Raw genomic sequence first — 22,516 nt, forward strand, 5'->3', positions numbered from 1 at the left:
GCAGACGGCTATGTGCTAGAAGGCGAGGAGCTGGAGTTCTATCTGAGGAAGATCAAAGCCCGGGAAGGCAAATAAAGTATCATTCATAGCTCATGTAATAAAGGTGTTTATTGTTCTATTTAAAAAAGAAAAGAAAATGAAATTCACTATACCTTCTCAGCACTCCTTGGTACCTTCTCTAAAATTGACCACACTTTAACGGCTGAGCTATCTCATTTGTCAAGCCAGGTGGATGGAGAGAGAAAGAAAAGGCTAGAGAAGAGAGTTGGGGTCCACCTCAAGAATCAAGACCATCAGAAGAACGTGAATGGGAAAGAGACAAAGAGAAGGATAGAGACAGTCAAGATCGAGAGGAGAACAAGGACCCTGACCGAGAAAGGGACAGAGACAGAGATGGGGACCGGGAGGATCGCTTTAGAAGACCCAGGGATGAAGGTGGCTGGAGAAGAGGACCAGCAGAAGAATCTTCAAGCTGGAGAGATTCAAGTCGCCGTGATGATAGAGACAGGGATGACCGTCGTCGGGAAAGAGATGATCGTTGTGATCTGAGAGACCTGAGAGAAAGAAGGGATTTAAGAGATGATAGAGACTGGAGAGGATCTCCTCTCAGATCAGAGCGAGAAGAAGCAAGCTCTTGGAGACGGGCTGATGACAGGAAAGATGACCGGACCGAAGAAAGGGATCTACCTCATCGTGTTCCTCCCCCAATTCTTTCAAGAGATCGAGAAAGAGAAAGAACGAGAAGGTGAGAAAGAGAAAGCATTCTGGAGAGCTGAGAAAGATAGGGAGTCCCTTCGTGGCACTAAGAATGAAACTGATGAAGATGGATGGACCACAGTACGACGTTAAGTCCCAAGATGATGGAATCAAACTTATCTCTTGCATAGGTTTGATCACATTCAAGGATTATTATACTTGTGCTTCACCCAGTCTAAATTGAATTCTTTAATGTTGTCTCACCATAACACAAAAAGCATGAACTTGTATCAATCATATATAATAGATTGATCATGCACTGTATTCACAGGAGGTTGAAAAACCATGCCATTTTCTGGAATTTAAGGTGTTGCATTATTTCATCAATCATTTGTTTAAAAAAAAAACTAAAAAATAAAAATGAACCCTTCAGGTGTTAACACTTAAAAAAATAAAAATAAAAAATAAAATTGACCACACACTAAGTTACAAAGCAAGTCTCAACAAATATAAAGAAATTGAAATAACCACCTGTCATCCTATAAGACCACAACAAATTAAGGCTGAGTTTCAGCAACAACAGATATCCTACAAACTCATGGAAACTGAACAACTCTCTACTGAATGACTGCTGGGCCAAGGAAGAAATTAAAGTCATTCTTGAATTCATGAAAATGGGACCCAAAGAAAGCTATGCTAGATAATTTAGAAAGCATATTTGAAGAAGTAAGGAAAGTTTTGCCTCATTGGAGTTATCAAATTGCTCCTGAAAAATACAAAGAGGAGATTCTATTAATCACTTAGGATAAAGATAGAGCTATAAAAATATTAGATCCCAAAAGGTATAAATCATGAGTGATCTATTGTGGACTCAATGATTTTCAAAGACTATTAGGAAGCATTTCCAATTTACAGACTCTCACTGGAATAACTAAAGATGGACTAGTAAATTTGGCCAATACCCTAATGGGGACAAGTACTTAAACAGTCCAAGAGAATTATCAACTGAAGCTGAGAAGATTTGGGTTCTAATAGAAAAGAAAATATGAGAGGCACACATGAATCATGTGAATCCATAGCTTAACTGAATTCTGGTCATACTACCCTCCAGACACTCCCCTACAGGGATCTTGATGCAGCAAGTAAGAAATTAAAGACATATGTAGAAAAGATCTCTGATTTGATTTTAAAAGGAAAATTAAGACTTCGACAATTAACAGAAATGGACCTAGCAGAAATTATAGGTATGGAAAGAGTATTGGCAAAAACCTTACAGTAATTTTTTGGGAGAGATTAACAACTGTTATTCCAAAAGCAAAAGAACAGAATAAATAAAAAGGACCAATTGAGTCATTCCTCACATTGCATGGCAAAAAAAAAAAAAAAAAAAAAAAACAATCTCTGGAGTCTCCACTTTCTATACTGATGCAAATAAATCAGGAAAGGCAGAATATAAATCAGGATGTTTAAGTAAAGTGGTTCAAAGTCCTTACAATTCTGTACAAAAGTCAGAATTGTGTGTTATTTTTATAATACTAATGATCTGCACAGAACCTCTCAATATAGTTACTGACTCTCAATACACAAAGAAAGTTGTTTTACATATTGAAACTGCTCAACTTATTCCCGATAACACAAAATTAACTTTACTATTGATACAATTACTAGAAATCATCAGAAATAGGGAACATCCTATATATAAAACACACATCAGGTCCCACATTGATCTGACAGGTCCTCTAGTACAAGGTAATGATGAGATTGACCAGTTATTAATAGGAAATGTGGGGAGGGGGAAGGGGCTCAGAATGTTATAAGAAAAACCACATAAGTAGCAAAGGTTTGAAAAAAGGACTTTTCTATCATTTGGCAGCAAGCCAAGATTATTGTAAAAAAAAAAAAAGTTCTACTTGTTCCTTCTATAACCAAACTCTATTACTTATAGGAAGTAATCCGAAAGGTATACAAAGAAATGAAATTTAGCAGATGCGTTTTTTTTTCAGAAAATTAAAGTATATACACCACATCATTGACACCTATTCAGGATTTCAATGGGCAACTCCTATGAGTTCTGAAAAGGCTGATTCTGTAATTACATATATATTAGAAGTTATGGTCATCATGGGAATACCTGTACAAATTAAAACTGACAATGCTCCAGCATATACATGTAGTAAAATAAAACAGATTTTTGCTTATTACAATATAAAGTATATTACAGTTATACCACACAATCCCACAGGCCAAGCAGTCAGGGAAAGATTCAATCTAACTTTAAAGGGTATGTTAAATAAACAAAAAAAGGTAACAATGACTCCTAGAAATAGATTACATAATGCTTTATTAATATGCCACCATGTTGAGGTCATTGTCTTTATACTGTATGTTTGTTTACAGATTGTTTACTTTAATGTAAACCCTTAGCCCTTAGGTTATTTAGGTAGACAAGACTTACAGATTAATAGTCACCGATGCTGGTGACTATTAATCTGCCTGGTATTAGAAACCTAACCAATGATTGCTGCCCCAGTTGCCGGGCAGCAGGGAAGACTTTTATGGGCAGGCTACCCCACCAAACTCTCCATCATACCCTGCAATCTACAAGACCCACACCCTACCACAAACTTACGCATCCCTCTTCTACCCCAGTGGCTTCCTGAGACAGAATCTGCCAGCTCTGATTGGACCAAGAATGGCTTCCTGAGACATAGAATCCACCAGCTCTCATTGGACCAAGAGCTGTTATTGGACCAAAAGAGGCTTCCTGAGAGACAGAATCTGCCAGCTGTGATTGAACCAAGAGCCCTGATAGGATCAAGATCAGCTCCCTGAGGCACAGAATCAGCCAGCTCAGATTGGACCAAGAGCAATTCACTCAGACACTGGCACTTCTTGCACTTATTGGGGGAAGAGAAGGGTAGATGCCAGTGCAAAAAATACATATAACAACATGAAGAGCAATATGGTATCACCAAAACCTAGAGGTTCTACAACAGCAAGACTTGTACATCAAAACGTAGAAGAAGCAGAAGAAAGTGACCTTAAAAATAACTTTATGAAGATGATAGAGTCCTTTAAAGAGGAAATGAAAAATTCTCTTAAAGAAATTGAAAAAAAGACAAACAAAAAATTGGAAGAAATCAATAAACCCCTTAAAGAAAGCGAAGAAAACCAAGAAAAGGCAATTAAACATGAGAAGGAAACAGTTAAAGACCTGAAAATTGAAATAGAATCAATGAAAAAGACACAAACTGAGTACAATTGCATGGAAACTGAATAATACGCAACTGAATCACCAATAGGTCAAGGAAGAAATAAAGAAAGAAATTAAAGACTTCCTAGAACTCAATGAAAGTTAATGACTACATACGCAAACATATGGGACACTACGAAAGCAGTGCTAAGAGGAAAATTCATAGCACTAAGTGACCACATGAAGAAGATGGAGAAATCTTAGACTAGTGACTTAACAGCACACCTGAAAACTCTAGACATTTTTTCTGGATAACTTATCCTTTTTCTTCAGATGTCTCATTTATCCAGTGTTCTTCAGGTTCCTTAGCCTTCATTCTCCTGAAAGACAAAATCAAAACCCTTCCTCCACCCTAACTTTGGGAAGGTTTCCTTTTGGCAAGTTATATCTGATTAAATGAAAATCATTTGTTAGTTGTATAAGTTAATTTAAATTGAATGGTCATGCTGGTTGATGAACTATCACCTCTATAGCTTCTGAATTTAGTGTCATTCTATTTACTGCTGAAGACAATCTTTGTAACAAATAAGTGAAGATTTCTTTTGAGCCCTGTATAACTTTTGTAAATAACTCAGTTTTCTTTCTTACTTCTTCAGTTCTGTCCCAAGCATTCAAGGCTGCCATTCGGCCATCTCCATGGTACATAAATATCACAATAACACTTGGAGTTTTGAAATAAAATAGCATTTTTTAATTGGAATTGTTTTCCTTGCTAGATGGTAGGCTGTGTGTGTGTGTGTGTGTGTGTGTGTGTGTGTGTGTGTGTGTGTGTGTGTATTTTATGACACACAACAACTGCTTTCTCTCCTTCTTCTCCTCCTAGTCCCTCCCCTGATCTTCTCTCTGTCCCTGCATCCACTCACACTCTGTTTATATTCAGAGGTGGGTAAGCCTCCAATGGATATCAAGCAAACATGGAATATCAAGTTCAAGGTTGGATGAGGCAACACAGTATGAGGATAAGCATCCCAAAAGCTGGCAAGAGTCTAAGACAGCCCTTGATCCCACTGTTAGGAGTCCCACAAAAAGACAAAGCTACAAAACTGTAACATAGCAGAGGGTCTAGGTCAGACCCATGCAGGTTCCTTGGTTGTCAGTACAGTCTCTATGAGCCCCTATAAACCCAGGTTAGTTGATTCTGTGGGGTTTTCTTGAGGTGTCCTTGACCCATCTGGCTCTTGCAGTCCTTTCTTCCCCTCTTCTGAAAGATTTCTGAGGCATGCTTAATATTTAGACATGGGTGATGGGAGAATGTCTTTCTGTATGCTGCGAATATGTGTTGCTCTGATTGGTTGATAAATAAAGCCATTTGATCTATGGCAAGGCAGCTTAGAGGCAGGTGGGAAATTCAAAGAGAGAGACAGGAAGAAAGACTGGCAGAGATGCCAGTGAGCCAACCTAGGGGCAACATGTAATGGGACGCAGGTAAAGCCACAGAACATGTGGCAATACATAGATTAATAGTTATAGGCTAATTTAAGATATAAGAGCTAGCTAGCAAAAGGCATGAGCCATGGGCATGCAATTATAATTAATATGTACCTCTGTGTGTTTATTTGGGGGACACAAGTAGGAGAGATTTGTCCCGATTGCCAGCAGGACAGGACACAGGAAATCTTCTGGTTGCACATGGGTCTCTGCATCAGTTTCTGTTAGTTACTGAATAAAGCCTCTCTGATGACAATTGGGATAGGTAATAATTTATGAGTAAACAGAATATCATTAGGAATCATTTCACTGATGGTTTTTCCAGTTGTGATTGGTTTTATCCTAGGTCTCTGGACTATCCAGTCTCTGATTCCTGGACTTCCAGACAATGTCAGGGGTGGGTTCACTCTTGTGGCATGGGTCTTAAGCTGAACCAGTCATTGGTTGGCCACTCCCACAATTTCTGTGCTGCCTATGTCCTAGCACATCTTCTAGGAAGAACAAATTGTAGGCAAAGGGTTATGTGGCTGGGTTGATGTCCCAATCCTTCCACTGGAAGTCTTGCCAGTTTATAGAAGGTGGAGAGCAGTTGAGGGGTTGGTTCTTTTTGGGGGGGCAGCCACCCAGCTCCCAAATAAATCACACACAGAGACTTATACTTAACTATAAATGCCCAGCCTTTGGCTTGTTGCTTGAAAGCTCTCTTTATTTCTTAAATTATCCCATCACCCTTATGCCTCTGGGCCTTTCCTATTCTTTTACTTCGGTAAATTTTACTCTCACTCCATGGCTTACTATGTAGCTGGGTGGCTGGCCCCTGGAGTCCTCCTCTTCTCTGGCTACTTCTTTTTCTATTCTCCCACATTTGTCCCTCTATATACTCCATCTGCTTGCCAGCCCCACTTATCCTTTCTCCTGCCTTGAATTGGTTGTTTTTTATTAGACCATCAGGTGTTTTAGACAGGCACAGTTGCACACCTTCAAAGAGTTAAACAAATGCAATATAAACAAAAGCAGCACAGCTTAAAATAATGTTCTCCAACAATGGAGAGTTCTGGTTCTAGAATCCCTATTACTAAAAGTCTTAGCTAGGGTCACCTTTGTAGATTCCTGAGGTTTCTAGCTCATCCCCGAGATGCATCCAATTTCATTTTACTCTCCAAGTACTCTCTCCCTCCATTCTCCCCCAACCTGTTCCTATCCACCCCACCTTTCATCCACTCCAGATGTTTATTCTATTTCCCCTTCCCAGGGAGATCCATTGTTCCTCCCTCCCTTGAACTCTCCTTGTTACTTAGCTTCTCTGGGTCTGTGGATTGTAGCATGTTTATCCTTTACTTCACAGCTAATATCCATTAAAGTGAGTACATACCATGTTTATCTTCATAGGTCTGGATTACCTCACTCAAGACATTTTTTTCTAGTTCCATCTATTAGCCTGCAAATTTCATGATGTCATTGTTTGTTTGTCTGTCTGTTTGTTTTGTTTTTCAAGACAATGTTTCTCTGTGTAATTTTGGTGTCTGTCCTGGATCTCGCCCTAAGACCAGGCTGGCCTCGAACTCACAGAGATCCACCTACCTCTGCCTCCCTAGTGCTGGGATAAAAGGCATGGGCCAACACTGCCCAGCTCATTGTTTTTAGTAGCTGAGTGAGATCAACAATTACCAAATGGGACCTCATGGAACTAAAAAGTTTTTGTGAGTCAAAGGACATAGTCAATAAAACAAAATGACAGTCTACAGAATGGAAAAAGATAAAGAGCTCGAGAAATCAGACATCACAATAACAGATAATCCAATTAAAAAATGAACTAAGCATAGAATTCTCAACAGAAGAATCTGAAATGTCCGAAAGACATTTAAGGAGTTGCTCAACATCCTTAGTCATCAGGGAAATACAAATCAAAACAACACTGAGATATCATCTTATACCTGTCAGAATGGCTATGATCAAAAACAAAAACACTGATAACAACTTATGTTGGAAAGGATGTGGAGCAAGGGGAACACTCCTCCACTGTTGGTGGTGGGAGTGCAAACTTGTACAACCACTTTCGAAATCAGTACCGCAGATTCTCAGAAAATAGGAAATCAATCTTCCTCAAGACCCAGCTATACCACTCTTGGGCATATACCCAAGGAATGCTCAATCATGCCACAAGGACACCTGCTCAACTATGTTAATAGCAGCATTATTCATAATAGCCACAACCTGGAAACAACCTAGATGCTCCTCAACCAAAGAATGGATAACAAAAATTTAGTACATATGCAAAATGGAGTACTACCCAGCAATAAAACAATGACATCATAAAATTGGCAGGCAAATGGATAGAACTAGAAAATATCATCCTGAGTGAGGTAACCCAGACTCGGAAGGACAAACATGGTATGTACTCACTCATAAGTGGATACTAGATGCAAAGCAAAGGATAAACAAACTACAGCTCACAGCTCCAGAGGAGCTAGCTAACAAGGAGGACACAAAGAGGGATGCATGGATTCCTCTGGGAATAGGAAATAGATAAAATCACCATGAGTAAACTGGGGATGGGGGGGAATGGAGGGTAGGAGATGGGGGATGAGAACATAAGGGAACGTGATGGTGGAGCTGGAACAGGGATGGAGTGTGAAAACAATGAAAGATACCATGATAGAGGGAGACATCATGGGGATAGGGAGAAACCGGGTGCTAGGGAAGTTTCCAGGAATACACAAAGATGACCCTAGCTTAGACTACTAGCAATAGTGGAGAGGGTGCCTGAACTGGCTTACCGCAGCAATCAGACAGGTGAATACCCTATCATCATAGAGCCTTCATCTAGTAACTGATGGAAGCACATACAGAGATCCACAGCCAAGCACCAGGCTGCGTTCCAGGAGGCCAGTTGAAGTAAGAAAAGAGGGATTCTATGAGCAAGGGGCATCAAGATCATGATGGGGAAGCCTACAGAGACATCAAACTAAACTAATGGGAACTCACAAACTTTAGACCAATAGCTATAGAGCCTCCATGAGACTGGACTAGGCCCTCTGCATAAGCAAGACAGTTTTGTACATAAGCTTGATTTGCTTAAGGTGCCCCCCTGGCAGTAGAATCAGGACCTATCCCTGGTGCATGAGCTAGCTTTTTGGAGCCTAAAACCTAGGGCAGGATACCTTGCACACATCTTTGATGCAGGAGGAGGGAGGAGGGAGGAGGGTCTTGAACCTGCCTCTACTGAATGGACCGGGCTCTGTTGACTTCCCATGGGAGGTTTTACCTTGTTGGAGGAGGCAATATGGGACTGGATTTGGAGGGGAGACTGGAGGGGAGAGAGGTGGGAGGAGGGGGCATATGCAGTTGGTATGTAAAATGAATAAATAATAACTTAATTTAAAAAGGGGGGAAAGATTTTATTAAGAACTACAACTAAGATATTGATTATTTTAAACTGTCAGTATACAGAATGTATATATTAAAATTTTGGATTCTTAGGTGTCATTAAATAGCTGACTACAGAATGCAAAACATTGAAATCCCAGGATCCCAGGAGTGAAAAGAGCAATGACAGCCCAGCCTACTATCCTGTGTCCTACACAGATTCATCCAATCTTCTAGGACTGTGAGAACCTGATGACAAAATCTCCAATCCACTGCAGACTTCAGACAAAACTGTGATCATAATAAGATCCATAGGAAGATGCAGCTCCATCGAAAACTCAGCATTTACCATAATGTGCCAAATTAATGGAACCACGGCTTTGTCTGTAAAGAAAAAAATAAAAGAAGTAAAAAAGTTTAAAGAAAATATTGAAAGAATACATCAAACTCTTTGGGAAGTGCATCATGTAATTTTCTATAGGAAAAGATTGAACTGTGAGCATTAATTTCTCCTTCTACGTGGAACTAAACCCTGACAGCTCCCAGCTTCTGCATACTTCCAGCTGTGGGTTTACTGGACCCTTTCTATGCCTTGGCTCTGCCTTAGTCTTGGAGTTTGCTCAGACTCAAAATTGAAAAGAATTTGAAACAGTTACTAGGCCTTGGAAACAACGTGGCAAGAGACACAGCTATCTGATTACAGGGCAAAAACGTTGGAGGGAAGTACCCTACCTAGAACATCCATCCTGTGCCACAGAATCTTTCATGGAGTTCAGGGTATAAGAGGATCCTCCCAGGGAGTTTCTTTCTAGGATGATAGATTGCAGACTGTAGCAGGGATGTATTGGGGCTTTAGAATTATCTCATAATATTTACACATCTACAATTAGTAATTCCCAATAATTAAGTTAACTGATTTGTTTGTTTGTACAATGTTAAACACAACTATATTCTTTGGTCCTAATATAAAAGCCACTTTTATAATTCACAATATTAAAGGGAGATATATATGTTGCTTTGTTTTTCATAGCACATTGGTTTGGTAGGGTCATATTTTCTGTGTATTATGAGCATGGACATCAATAACGCAAACCTAAAATTTTGCTACTAAATATTCATTAATTATGAAGAACTTGTATTAGTATTGTATTATTTACCTGTATGCAATACAGAAAGCACATTTGTTGAAATAAGTACGGTCATTGGTTCCACAGACTGGATAATACTCTCTGGTACAAATTCCTAGAGGACTATACATTCCACACGTTGTCTGAAAAACACACAAAGATAACAGAAATATATTAGACAAAGGGCTATTGAAGAAAACGTTCTTCACTCTTAGTCACTAATGTCATACAAAAGAGTTTAAATGTAATCTACACATATATATAAAGGACATATAACACATATAATACATGTAAAAATAATTATCATATTTTTAGTTTGTAAGCCTCTACTAATAAGAACACCACACAGCTAGTGTAACATGATCTTGCAAAGCAGCCAACTCACATTATAACATCTGTGATTCCCCAACAAACAACATTCCCTTCATCCCTCATAACATATTTTGTTGATTATTCTCTTATTCCTCTGTAAATTCTCTGCAATCTGATGCACATATTTACGGTATATTTACATGTCAATACATCTCATTTATGTGTGTGTTCATAAACACACATTTGTAATTTTCAATATTTTGGTAATTTATACAAAGAAAACAATACTATATATTATGTGCACATGACTGACTTTTTACACATCCTTCTGACACATATATGCCACAGATATAGAGATATAATGATATTTAGAGGGACAGTTTATTTATTTTCAAATTTAACATTTATTTTCAAATGTAACATTATACCATGGAAGTCATCATTTTTAATGGTAAGTTAACCACTGAGCTGTCCCCACTGCCTGTATAGACATTGAATTATACATCTAATTGCCAATGGCCAGAATTTGGGATTAACATACTCATTGTTGTATCTTATATCAATAATAAGTTGTCTTATATTTCTGGATTGATATTTTGGACTTATTGTAATAAAAATACACCATTTTTAATGTTTGAAGAGTTTTTTTTCTTTGATAAGTTTCACATTAAATTGATTCATTTATAAAAAAGAAAACTTTACATTATAAATTTCCATATAAAATAATAGTAACTTACTGGTCTCCTGTACAATGCTGGACCTATAAAGGTACTTTCTGAAAACAGATCAGAGAAGACAGTTAAAAAGTATAAAAATGACCTTGTCCAGACTGCTTATGGTAAGAAATACCTACATGTAAATGTAGCAGACACTAATGTAAATTGCCTACTGCTGTAAGTAATAAATAAGGATTTTGTGGCAGTAGTAAAAAATTAACTAAAAATATATTTGGAAATTCTGATTTCCAAATATATATAGCTTTGCGAAATGTAGTACTATATACTGCTCTCCTATATAAAAGTATCATGTTCCATTTGTTAATAGGTCTGGGTCTATTAACATTATATAAATTTTAAGTGAAATATCCTGGCTCAGAGTTCAAAATATCTTTCATGTATTCACTTAAGTTGGAAAAAATTAATCAGCTGTAATTTCAAAGTTCCAGGTAACATTTCACAAGTCCTCACTTTGAAGTTCAACTGCCAGTCTTGAACCTGACTGAGGATAAAACACTTTCTAACATAGGTCTTGACTTAGAGGGCCTCAGGCTGTCGAACAAATTAGATTTTTAAAGAATAGCATATTTAAGGACATTATTCTTTCCTTGACTTTGCATTTCCCAATAGAACTTAGTTAACAACCTGAGGTACAAATTAGCAGAGATTGAAAGTCTGCACAGCCTGTTCTAATCCACTGCTCCCTTCAAACTTCTCCAGTGTGGACTAGTTAGAAAAAGCAATCCACTGCTATAATTTTAGAGACATTTGTAACATGACCATTTAAAGACCACAACCCCAGTAAGACAAGCTCATTCATTCTTTTGTGGTTTTTCAGAGTTTTGGCCTCCCTGAATTTTTTAGAATATCTTTAAGGTGCTCATGCAGGACAGGAAGATGTACTCACCAGAATAAAGAAGAAGTGACAAGATGATGTATATAACTCTTGAGAAGACCAACATTTTATGAAAGATACGGTGAACAGGGTACTTTGGACAGCAAATGAAAACAACCAGGGATCAGTGACAGAGTTTCTTGATTTTGAGGAAATAGTTGTATCCACCCAGATTCCTAACTAAGATAATAGTCACTTTCATCTGTTTCTAAAATATGATTCAAAATGATCATGAAATATAATCACAGAAGACCACCCAGAGATTAAAATAGATAACACAAAGATGATAGATAGATAAATAGATAGATAGATAGATAGATAGATAGATGATAGAGATAGTTGATAGATGATTGATAGATAGACAGATAGATAGATAGATAGATAGATAGATAGATAGATAGATAGATAAGATAGATAGGTGATAGATGATGGTGTTAGATAGATAGACAGGTAGATAGGTAGATGATAGATAAATAGATACATAGATAAATGATAGACAGATAGACAACAAAGTAGAGTGGGAAAATACTAATAGAGGACATCAGCTAATGTGTGTGTGTGTGAGAGAGAGAGAGAGAGAGAGAAAGAGATGGGGGGAAAGGAGACATTTAAATCTATATTTTTTAAAAAAAAGCCTCCAGTGTCATTATTTTAGGAAGGCCACTAACCTGGAGAAGACCTCACACAAGGCTGTCTCACTGGGAGCCCCACTTGACCTACCTCACACAGAGAGATATTAGGGTAAGGACGACAGTTCAGAGACTGTGGCTGTTCTATTCAATCCAATGTTCACTTTTATTTCCTCAATCAGAGCCTGCCAGCAAAGTCTCCGATTTACCTGTGAGCGGTGAGCTCTAGGGGCTAAGAGAATTGCACAAGAAAAATAAAACAAGGAGGCATCCTGCATTCTTCCTGGAAGTTGTAAAGCGGGTCATGAGTGAAGCCTATCAAATACTTCTTGGTAGATCTCTTCTTGGCAGCAGACACAGGGACAATTTGTCCTCATGAACTCATGAGTACTAAAGAATGAAAGTTCTCATTTATTCTAGAAAAGGAAAAATATAAATCTTTCCAAATGAACTAGTTGTTAGCGGAAAAGAGAATCAATGAGGAAAAAAAGTTGACAATGACATTTAGACAAGGACATCGGTTACTAAATGTTTGTAAATAAATGTATGGTGGAATTATGGAAACCTAACAACAGTGAAGACATTGTCATGCTGTCAAAGCAGTGAATTCATAGTTAAGAGAAATCTAATATTGCATGAGCAAATGCTCCCAGGTGAGTCTCATCAACTGCCTGGTTTAAGGAAGCTTCCCCAAAACAGAATTCAAAGCCTGGCAGAGGCATATGCTTTTAACCCTAGCACTGGGGAGGCAGAGTCTGGCAGATCTCTACGAGTTCACAGCCAGTCTAGTCTACAGATCAAGATCCAGGACAGGCACCAAAACTACACAGAGAAAATCTGTCTCAAAAAAATAAAATCTGAAAAACAAACAAAACAGAATTCCAAAGTACAGAGCAGAAGAGACCACGAGCTGAGAGGAAAGTTGCCCTGTTAAGGTTTACTAATTATTTCTCTCCAACTTCTCTGCAAATATAAACACTAGGAATGGATTGCACTGTGCCTGCCCTGAGGCACACTTTTCTACTGCTGAGCTTTTGATCAATAGCTTTATTTTTTTTCCCCTGAGTATATAGGGAAATAAACACTAACTTCATTAAATCTAGAACATTAAAAATAGACCATTGCTTTAAATGAATATAAAAGTATAAGACTGAGAAGTGTATTTCTATCTCTTAGGTTTGGAGTAATGTTGATTTTTTAACTGAAAATAAAATTTTAATACAATATATTCTGACAATAATTCCCCCTCCTCATAGATCGTCCACATCTTCCCCATTTCCCTGAATCCACACACTCTCTTTCTCTCTCTCTTGTTAGGATACAAAGAGGCATCTAAAAAAATAATGTTAATAAAATAAAATTAGATAAAATAAAACAGAATAATAGAATAGGACAAAACAAATGAAGAAACAGAAAAAAGAGACAAAGAAAAAGTTCAAGAAACATATAGACACACACACACACACACACACACACACACACACATTTGCACACACAGAAATCCCAAAAAAAGGACAAGACCAGAGGCTGTAATATATACACAGTGGACATGTAAGGTTAAAGAACAAACAAAGTCCTGACAAAACATTATGAAATATTGATGTTCAAAGGAAGAATTATTTAAAATATAGAAGATGGGCATGTCTCCATGATCCCTTCCTCAGTGTGTTTGTTGGTGGTGTATAGAAAGCCACTGATTTTTATAAGTTGATTTTGTATCCTGACACTTGGCTGAAATGGTTGTTTCTAGGAATTTTCTGGTGGAAGTTTCGGAATTTTCTTTGCATAATATTATATCACCTGCAAATAGGAATAATTTTACTTCTGTTATACTGCCACACACCAGGGCAGGGCCCACACTTAAGAGGCTTATCCAACACAAACCAGACTTGCAGACTTGATGAGGGAAGGAAGGAAAGAAGGAAGGAAGGGAGGGAGGGAGGGAGGGAGGGAGGGAGGGAGGGACAGACGAAGGGAGCGAGGAAGGAAATCATGAAGGTGGGTAGGTAGAGAGGTAGGATGATCCGGGAGGAGTTGGGGGATAAATAAGTTCAAAATACATTGCATGAAAATCTCATAGAATTAAAGACATATAACTTTAAAAAAATAATAACTCAACACTCCCACAGTTACTTCTTCGGTCTTCAAATTGACTTGATCATGGGCCCAACAAACCTCTTCTGCCATCAGACCCATGAACTTCCTCTGTCATGCGATTGGACTTCCTGCTCCAAGTGCAAGCAAAGCAACCCCTACCACAGCTGCAGTCTCTGGGCCAATCCTGCCAGAAAAAATCTGTAACAGCAATTCCAGAGGGAATTTGATAAAGGGGCTTCCCAGGTACTTCAGCCAGGGACACACCTTCAGTACCCCTTGGAAAAAGCAACACTGCGTAAGCTAAGCAGGAGCTCTAAACTGTGGTTTGGGCTCCACACAACCTCCCACTTCTTCAACCCTGTGGGAATGCAGAGACTGCATTAGGACCGAGTTTGTGCTGGCTATCTACAGCTGACAGAGCAGAGCTGTCAAGAAAAGTCTACATGCAGAGGATGCTGAACTAGTGAAAGTCAGTACAGAGGATAGCTCAAACCAGGACCAGAGGACTGGAGCAACAGACCGAAGAGACAAAATAATATTCAAATGATCACATTATATCCCCACACTTCTCTTTCCCCACTACAGCTATGTTTTATTTGGCAGTGATTTCATTATCTTACACCTTCACCCTGCTCTCTTCCTCACCAAAACAAATATTTATTATCGATATACTGCAGGAGGTCAATGTAGCAGACCAATACTGCCCCCTACTGCTCATACCTTTTTACTTCTTGTTTTTCCTTGTTTTTTTCCCCCTGTTTCTTTTCCTATACCCACTCCTCTTACTCTTACACCTCCAAAAGACAAGAGGCTGCCTGTTTATGATATCTGAGTACATGTCTTTACCCTCTCTTTAGTATACCACTAAGCAAACTCCCACAAATGACACCCACCCCCTCCATTTTTTTTTACTTTGCCTCAATAATTCTCACTCCTCCTCTACCTCACATTCAACAAATAACATTACTTAATAGTCTCACTGAGAATGCTTCTTTTTCTTTTATTCTCCTGTCTTCTCATGACAAAATAACTAATATATATCATTGTACACAGTACAATCAGGGTCCCTTTACCTTACTCCCTAAGCTAACCAGTACTGAACTAGTGTCTGGTTTATAGTTGTGTGCTAGTCAATTATTAGAATGGGTTAACTGCTGGATAGGGACTGTTGCTGCAAACAGTGCTCAGCAACAAGAACAGACTAGATTTAGGGTCTGGTGCCTTGAGCCCCAGTTTAATACATGAAAGCTTGACCACAAATGTATACAACCTAGTCCTGAACACTGCAAACACAAACATTGGAAAAAGGGTAACCTAACAAGGATAACAATAGAAATTGAGATTGGGGAGATCTCAGTGAAATAACACAAGTAACATGAAAAAACAAAATGTTTTTTTTTTCTCCCAAAATTACTAACACCATAGAAGGCCTCTGGTGGGAATGACTTTAATGAAATATCTGGTGCACAAATCAAAAGCTTCATAATTGTGATCATTTACTCAAAGCAGATACAACTATTTTCTAAGACAATAGAGACAATTTAATAAAATATGGTGTTGATACATGATTTAAAAATGGAATTCAATATATCTTCTTCATGGCACTTCATAGAACTTTCTCAAAAATTGACCACATACTGAATTACAAAGCAAGTCTCAACACATACAAGAAAATTTAAATAACCCACTGCCATCCTATCTGATCACCATGCATTAAAGCTGGATTTCACCAACAACAGAGATCCTACAAACTCATGGAAACTGAATGACTCTCTGCTGAATGACTGCTGGGTCAGGGAAGAAATTAAGAAAAAAATTAAACATTCCCTAGAATTCAATGAAAATGGGACCCAATGAAAGCTGTGGTGATAGGAGAGTCCATAGCATTAAGTGCCTTCATAAAGAAATGTTGGAGATCTCAAAATAGCAACTTAACAACACACCTAAAAGCTCTAGAAAAAAAGGAAACAAACACACCCAAAAGGAGTAGACAGCAGGAAATAATCAAACTAAGGGCTGAAATCAATAAAGTAGAAACAAAGAGAACAATACAAAGAATCAATGAAACAAAGAGTTGGTTCTTTGAGAAAATCAACAAGATAGACAAAACCCTATCCAAAATAACTAAAAGACAGAGAGAGAACATCCAAATTAACAAAAACAGAAGTAAAAGGGGGACATAATAACAGATAGTGGGGAAATCCAAAGATTTTTTTATGTCATACTTTAAAAGCCTGTACTCCACAAAACTGAAAAATCTGAAAGAAATTGACAAATTTCTTGATAGATACCATATACTGAAGTTAAATCAACAGATGTATTAGCCCTATGGAAACAGAAACATTTATTAAAAAGCCTCCCAACCAAAAAAAATCCCAGTGCCAGATGGTTTTAGCAAAGAATTCTAACAGGCTTTCAAAGAAGAGCTAATACAAATACTCCTCAAATTATTACACAAAATAGAAACAGAAGGAATGTTGTCAAGTTCTTCTTTATGAGGCCACAGTCACCCTGATACCCAAACCACACAAACACTCAAATGAACAAATGAAGAGTGAAATACAGACCAATTTCCCTTATGAACATTGATGTAAAAATATTCAACAAAATACTTGCAAACCAAATTCAAGAACACATCAAAAAGATCATCTGCCAAGACCAAGTAGAATTTATCCCAGAGATGCAGGGATGGTTAAACATGAAAATCTGTCAATGTAATCCACCATATAAACAAACTGAAAGAAAAAAAAAACACCTGTTCGTCTTATTAGATGCTGCAAAAGCCTTTGACAAAATCCATCACCCTTTATAATAAAAGCTCTAAATAGAGTAGGAATACAAGGAACATACCTCAACATAATAAAGGCAATTTACAGCTAGTCTATAACCAAAATCAAATCAAATATAGAAAATCTCAAAGTGATTCCACTAAAAGCAGGAACAAGACAAGGCTGTCCACTCTCTCTAAATCTATTCAATATAGTACTTGAAGTTCTAGCTAGAGCAATAAGACAGCTGAAGGATATCAAGAGGATACAAATTGGAAAGGAACAAGTCAAACTTTCATTATTTGGAGATGATATGATAGCATACATAAGCAACTCCAAAAATTCTCCCAGCAAACCCCTCAGCTGATAAACACCTACAGTGAAGTGGCTGGATACAAGATTAACTCCAAAAAATCAGTAGCCCTCCTATATACAAATTAGAAATAACATGAGAAAGAAATCAGAGAAACAATATCTTTCACAAAAGATATAAATAATATAAAATATCTTGTGGTTACTCTAACCAAGCTAGTGAAAGACTTGTATGATAAAAACTTCAACTTTCTTCTTTGAAGAAAGAAATTGAGGAAGTTATCAGAAGATGGAAAAATCCCCCATGCTCATGGGTCAGTAGGATTAATGGTCATCTTACCAAAAGCAATCTATAGATTCAATGTTCCATCAAAATTCCGTCAAAATTCTTTACAGACCTGGAACAATATTCAACTTCATAAGGAAAAAATCCATGGTAAGCTGAAACAATACTGAGCAAAGACAATCTTGAACAAGAAATCTTGACTTCAAGATATATTACAGAGCAATAATAATAAAAACCACATGGTATTGGCATAAAAAGAGACATATTGATAAATATAATTGAATCAAAGACCCAGACACAAATCCACATACCTGTGGACAACCTGTTTTTTTTTATATAAAGAAGCAAGAAAAGCACAGTGGAAAAAAGAAAGCATCTTCAACAACTGATGCTGGTCTAACTGGATGCCTGCATGTAGAAGAATACAAATAAATCCATATTTATACACTGCACATAACTCAAGTCCGAATGGGTCAAAGACTTCAACATAAAACCAGATATACTGAATCTGATAGAAGAGAAAGTGGGGAATAGCCTTGAACTCACTGGCACAGGAGACAAGTTCCTGAACAGAATACTAATAGTCAGGCACTAAGATCAACAATCAATAAATGGGACCCCATGAAACTGAAAAGGTTCTGTAAGGCTAAAGATACAATCAAACAGGCAAAAAGGCAGCCTATAAAATGGGAAAAGATTTTCACCAGCTATATCCTATAGAGGGTTAATATCCAAAAGATATAAAGAACTCAAGAAACTAGACATCAACAAATAATCCAATTTAAAAATGGGGTATCTTCTACACAGAATTCTCAATAGAGGAACTCAAATGGCTGAGAAACACTTAAGGAAATGTTCAGTATATTTCCTAAGTCTTAGGTTAATCTTGCAGATGTATCACATGGGATTTGGCATACCCCAGCTTGACATTAGAAATTTGAATAAACTTTAACAGTACCAAATTATATACACAGTTTTCCTTAATTTTTGCCTTTCACAAACTTTGTTCTGACACACAGGTTTTTTTAGCTTTGTCCTCATTTTCCTCTTTATTTTCTAAAAAAAAAAATCTTTTACTTTGTAAATCTGATTTAAATATAAAATATTTTCTAATTTAAAATGTTTATTCTTTCCCTTAGCTTTCTTTTTACTAAAAATATAGTTCATGCCTATAACTTTTGATTTCTTTTTCATGTTTTATGGACACCTTTGCTTAACAAAATACATTTTTATATTTTAAAATGAGAAAAACTGTTTATGAGTGAAAATTCAGTTGATTTATTTAGTTTTATACGTAACAATTGAACCATTTGGGGTACAAAGAATTAGCACTTCCATTAACTCCAGAGAGTAAGGTACTCAAGCATACACTAAAAAGAACCATTGTAAATATCATAGTCATCATACAGGGCAGGGAATGTTGCATTGTGTCCATTTATAACTTTCTAGTTATCTATGACTAATATACATGGAGGTGATTCAAAGTTTAAATTTTTTGTCCCTTTTTCCTCCCAATTAACTATAAGCTAAATTGTAAAATGTATACAAAAATTATCAAAAATTTATTTTTGATGTAAAAAAATTATCCATTTTTCAAAACAGCCTTCTCCCAGAGGAGTGATATTCATAATTTTGGGTGCAATCTTGGTATAGAACCCGCATAGTCCTATGGCACTGAAATTTTGCTCTCTAGATGCATTTCTAGGGACTGGGACAAGTTGTCCTGTAGTCCTGTTAGTCCAAAAATTTTCCCATCCACTTGTAACAAGTTTTGTTATCAGCCACCGGCTCACAAATAATTGACACAGAGACATTAATTATGAAAGCTTGGCCTTAGCTTAGGCTTATCACACAAGCTATTATAACTTAAATTAACCCGTTTATATTAGTCTACATTTTGTCTTGTGACTTCTTACCTTTTTTTATTCTGTATGTCTGACTACCTCCTAGTCTCCTTGATGTCTGATGTGCACCTAGATTCATCTCCTACTTTCTCTCTCTTCCTCTGCCTAGAAATCCCACCTATACCTCCTGCCTAGCTATTGGCCATTTGGTTCTTTACTAAATCATTCACAGTAACATATCTTCACACAGTGCACAAATATCCCACAACCTTCCCCCCCCCTTTTTTTTTTTTTTTTTGGTTTTTCGAGACAGGGTTTCTCTGTGTAGCTTTGCGCCTTTCCTGGAGCTCACTTGGTAGCCCAGGCTGGCCTCGAACTCACAGAGATCCACCTGGCTCTGCCTCCCGAGTGCTGGGATTAAAGGCGTGCGCCACCACCACCCGGCTCCCCCTATTTTTTCAAATAAAAAGGAAAGGTTTTAACTCTAACACAGTAAAACTATATACAAGAAGAGCAATTGTCAAGTAAGAATTACATTTAAAATGTCCAGTCCATCTGTATTTGGCAAATTCAGAAAAAAATATTTCATTATCTATCCTATCTTGGTGAGTTAAAAGTTTTGTAACTAATTTACTTCCTATTATAACTTGTATTACCAACCCAAAACCATCTTTTTAGACCTTAAAACATTTTTAGATTAAAAAACTTAAGCTTTTATGTTTTCAACCTTATAAACTTTGTATCTCTTACATAACTTTTTTTAATTTGGGATGAGGAAACCTGAAACTATAACTCTCATCTTCAGCTCTGTCAGAAACCCAAGAAGGATAAAATATTACCTGAGTAAACAGAAAGTACCGAGCAGAAAAATTTCCAAAACTATAGAAATGACAGAAGCAGCTGGCTATGTGGACAGTCACCCAAGGTTCCTCTGTAACATTGGGGCATCCATCTTTGGCCTACAACCCTAGAACATTTGACAGACTTTTGAGAATCAAGAATTAAGAAACTGTCCTACCTTGTCTTGGTGAAATTTGGCAGTCTCTTTCTTTTGTGTCCTGTTTGTCCAATTTGGACAGCATACTGTCAGCAGTAGAGGCAAGGGCAGGTTTTTCCCCAAATGGCTAACTTTGCCACAATAAAAGCAAACTCCATATGGAGGTTCTTCAGTGTCCCTCATCCTTTCTTGAAGTAAATTGGTGCTGCCAGGAGCAGACATGTCTCACTTTCATGAAAAACCTTAGGTTACTAAAACAATTTAAATACTGTACTCTGTAGGTCTTTGAAGCATTTGAAGACCATCTAGCTATCTAAAATACATTTCTGTATGACCTTAAAAGCATACCTGACTACAAGTTTGATTGTTACAGATGATTACTAACCTGCATTTCTTCATTATTCTAAATGACTTATAATAAAAACTTTTAAGGACTAGATTTTTTTTGGGGGGGGGGGGATTTTGTTGTTGTTTTTTAAACAAGGAAACAAAAACTAGCACTCATCACTTTTCAGACAATACACAATTATTCAAAATTAACTATTACTGGGAGGGGGGCATACCAATGGGCCTTGTCTCACATGAGTGCATGTGGGTAGGTGTAGGGCGTTTGTCATTATTGCAGAAACCAATTTTAATTTTTAATCTTTAGTTTGATTTAAACATTGCTTTTAGTATGAGGACACCACCGGCTGTGCAGAAAGGGCTCTGGAGAGGCGTTCATAGCAGCACACACCTGCGGCTCTTCTTCGGTTCTGGAGGCTCCAGGGCAGCCATTACTGCTTCATCAAACACATTCTTTAGGCCTTTCTGTGTGAGGGCGGAGCACTCCACATACTTGACTGCCTTCAGATCCCGGGCCAGCTTTTCGGCAGTCTCTGGAGTGATAGGCTTCTGTTTGTTCTTGGCAAGTTTCTCAATAGTAGAGGGGTCATCTCTGAGATCATTTTGGGTCCCAACAAGCAAGAAAGGAGTCTTTGGACAGTGGTGGGTTATCTCAGGAACCCACTTTTCTTTCACATTTTCAAATGAGGATGGAGAAACCACTGAAAAACATACTAGAAAAACATCTGTTTGTGGCTAACTCAGTGGTTGTAGTCTGTCATAATCCTCCTGCCCTGCAGTATCAAAAAGTCCAAGAATATATGGCTCTCCACCAATCATAACTGTGACTGCATAGTTGTTGAAAACAGTTGGTCCGTATTCCAATGGAAATTTGTTTGTTGTATAGGATATCAGGAGACATGTTTTACCAACAGCACCATCGCCAACAACAACACACTTAATTGTCTGCATTGCGGAAATAGTTTTGTATCCACTTTTAATATTTCAAATTAGATGTTGACCTCAGCTTCTCTGCCGGGGCATTGGCAGCACTCTTAAGGACTAGATCTTTACATTGCATTTTTAAATGAACTGCATAAGTCTAATATCATAAACAAGAGTAGAAACACATATACAGTATCACAAAAGTAACCTTAAATTTGTATCAATATACAAAAATCCATACCAATGTAAAATATTTGAGACTAGTGGTTGTTCCAAAGTAGATTCTACAATCCACCCATTGATCACATCATTTCTATACTATACCTCCCCTTTTTCCCTTTAGAAACAGATTATGGAATCTAACCTTCTTTGTTTAGTTTTTTTTTTTTTTTTAACCATTACCAACACACCCTGAATAATGACAAACATCCACAACCCACCCCACCTCTTGGGTATGTGGGTGTCATATTCTTTGGACTGCTTCCTGTTGTTTGGGGCCTATGGCATCTTTACAAGATCCT

General features: G+C 37.5%; 1 protein-coding gene and 1 pseudogene across 3 annotated transcripts; both read right to left on the reverse strand.

The window, feature by feature from the left end:
* Window positions 1-8,754: 8,754 nt before the first annotated feature.
* On the reverse strand, window positions 8,755-12,721 carry LOC107401305 (ovomucoid-like). Of its 3 annotated transcripts, none has more exons than XM_076555200.1 (5): window positions 12,632-12,721; window positions 11,806-11,887; window positions 10,920-10,957; window positions 9,901-10,013; window positions 8,755-9,127 (listed from the first exon to the last, which is right to left on the reverse strand). In XM_076555200.1, the coding sequence occupies exons 1-5, from the start codon at window positions 12,698-12,700 to the stop codon at window positions 9,082-9,084; spliced, it is 348 nt and encodes a 115-aa protein (XP_076411315.1). In that variant the 5' UTR covers window positions 12,701-12,721; the 3' UTR covers window positions 8,755-9,081. The 3 variants fall into 3 exon arrangements, with proteins under 3 accessions (XP_076411315.1, XP_015851902.2, XP_076411316.1); XM_015996416.3 differs by having other exon boundaries at window positions 12,514-12,652; XM_076555201.1 differs by lacking the exon at window positions 12,632-12,721 and adding an exon at window positions 12,462-12,625.
* An 8,513-nt stretch (window positions 12,722-21,234) lies between these two features.
* On the reverse strand, window positions 21,235-22,098 carry LOC102921619 (cell division control protein 42 homolog pseudogene; annotated as a pseudogene).
* Between the last annotated feature and the right edge of the window lie 418 nt (window positions 22,099-22,516).

Source organism: Peromyscus maniculatus, chromosome 19 (genome assembly GCF_049852395.1).
Source record: "Peromyscus maniculatus bairdii isolate BWxNUB_F1_BW_parent chromosome 19, HU_Pman_BW_mat_3.1, whole genome shotgun sequence".
NCBI lineage: Eukaryota > Metazoa > Chordata > Mammalia > Rodentia > Cricetidae > Peromyscus > Peromyscus maniculatus.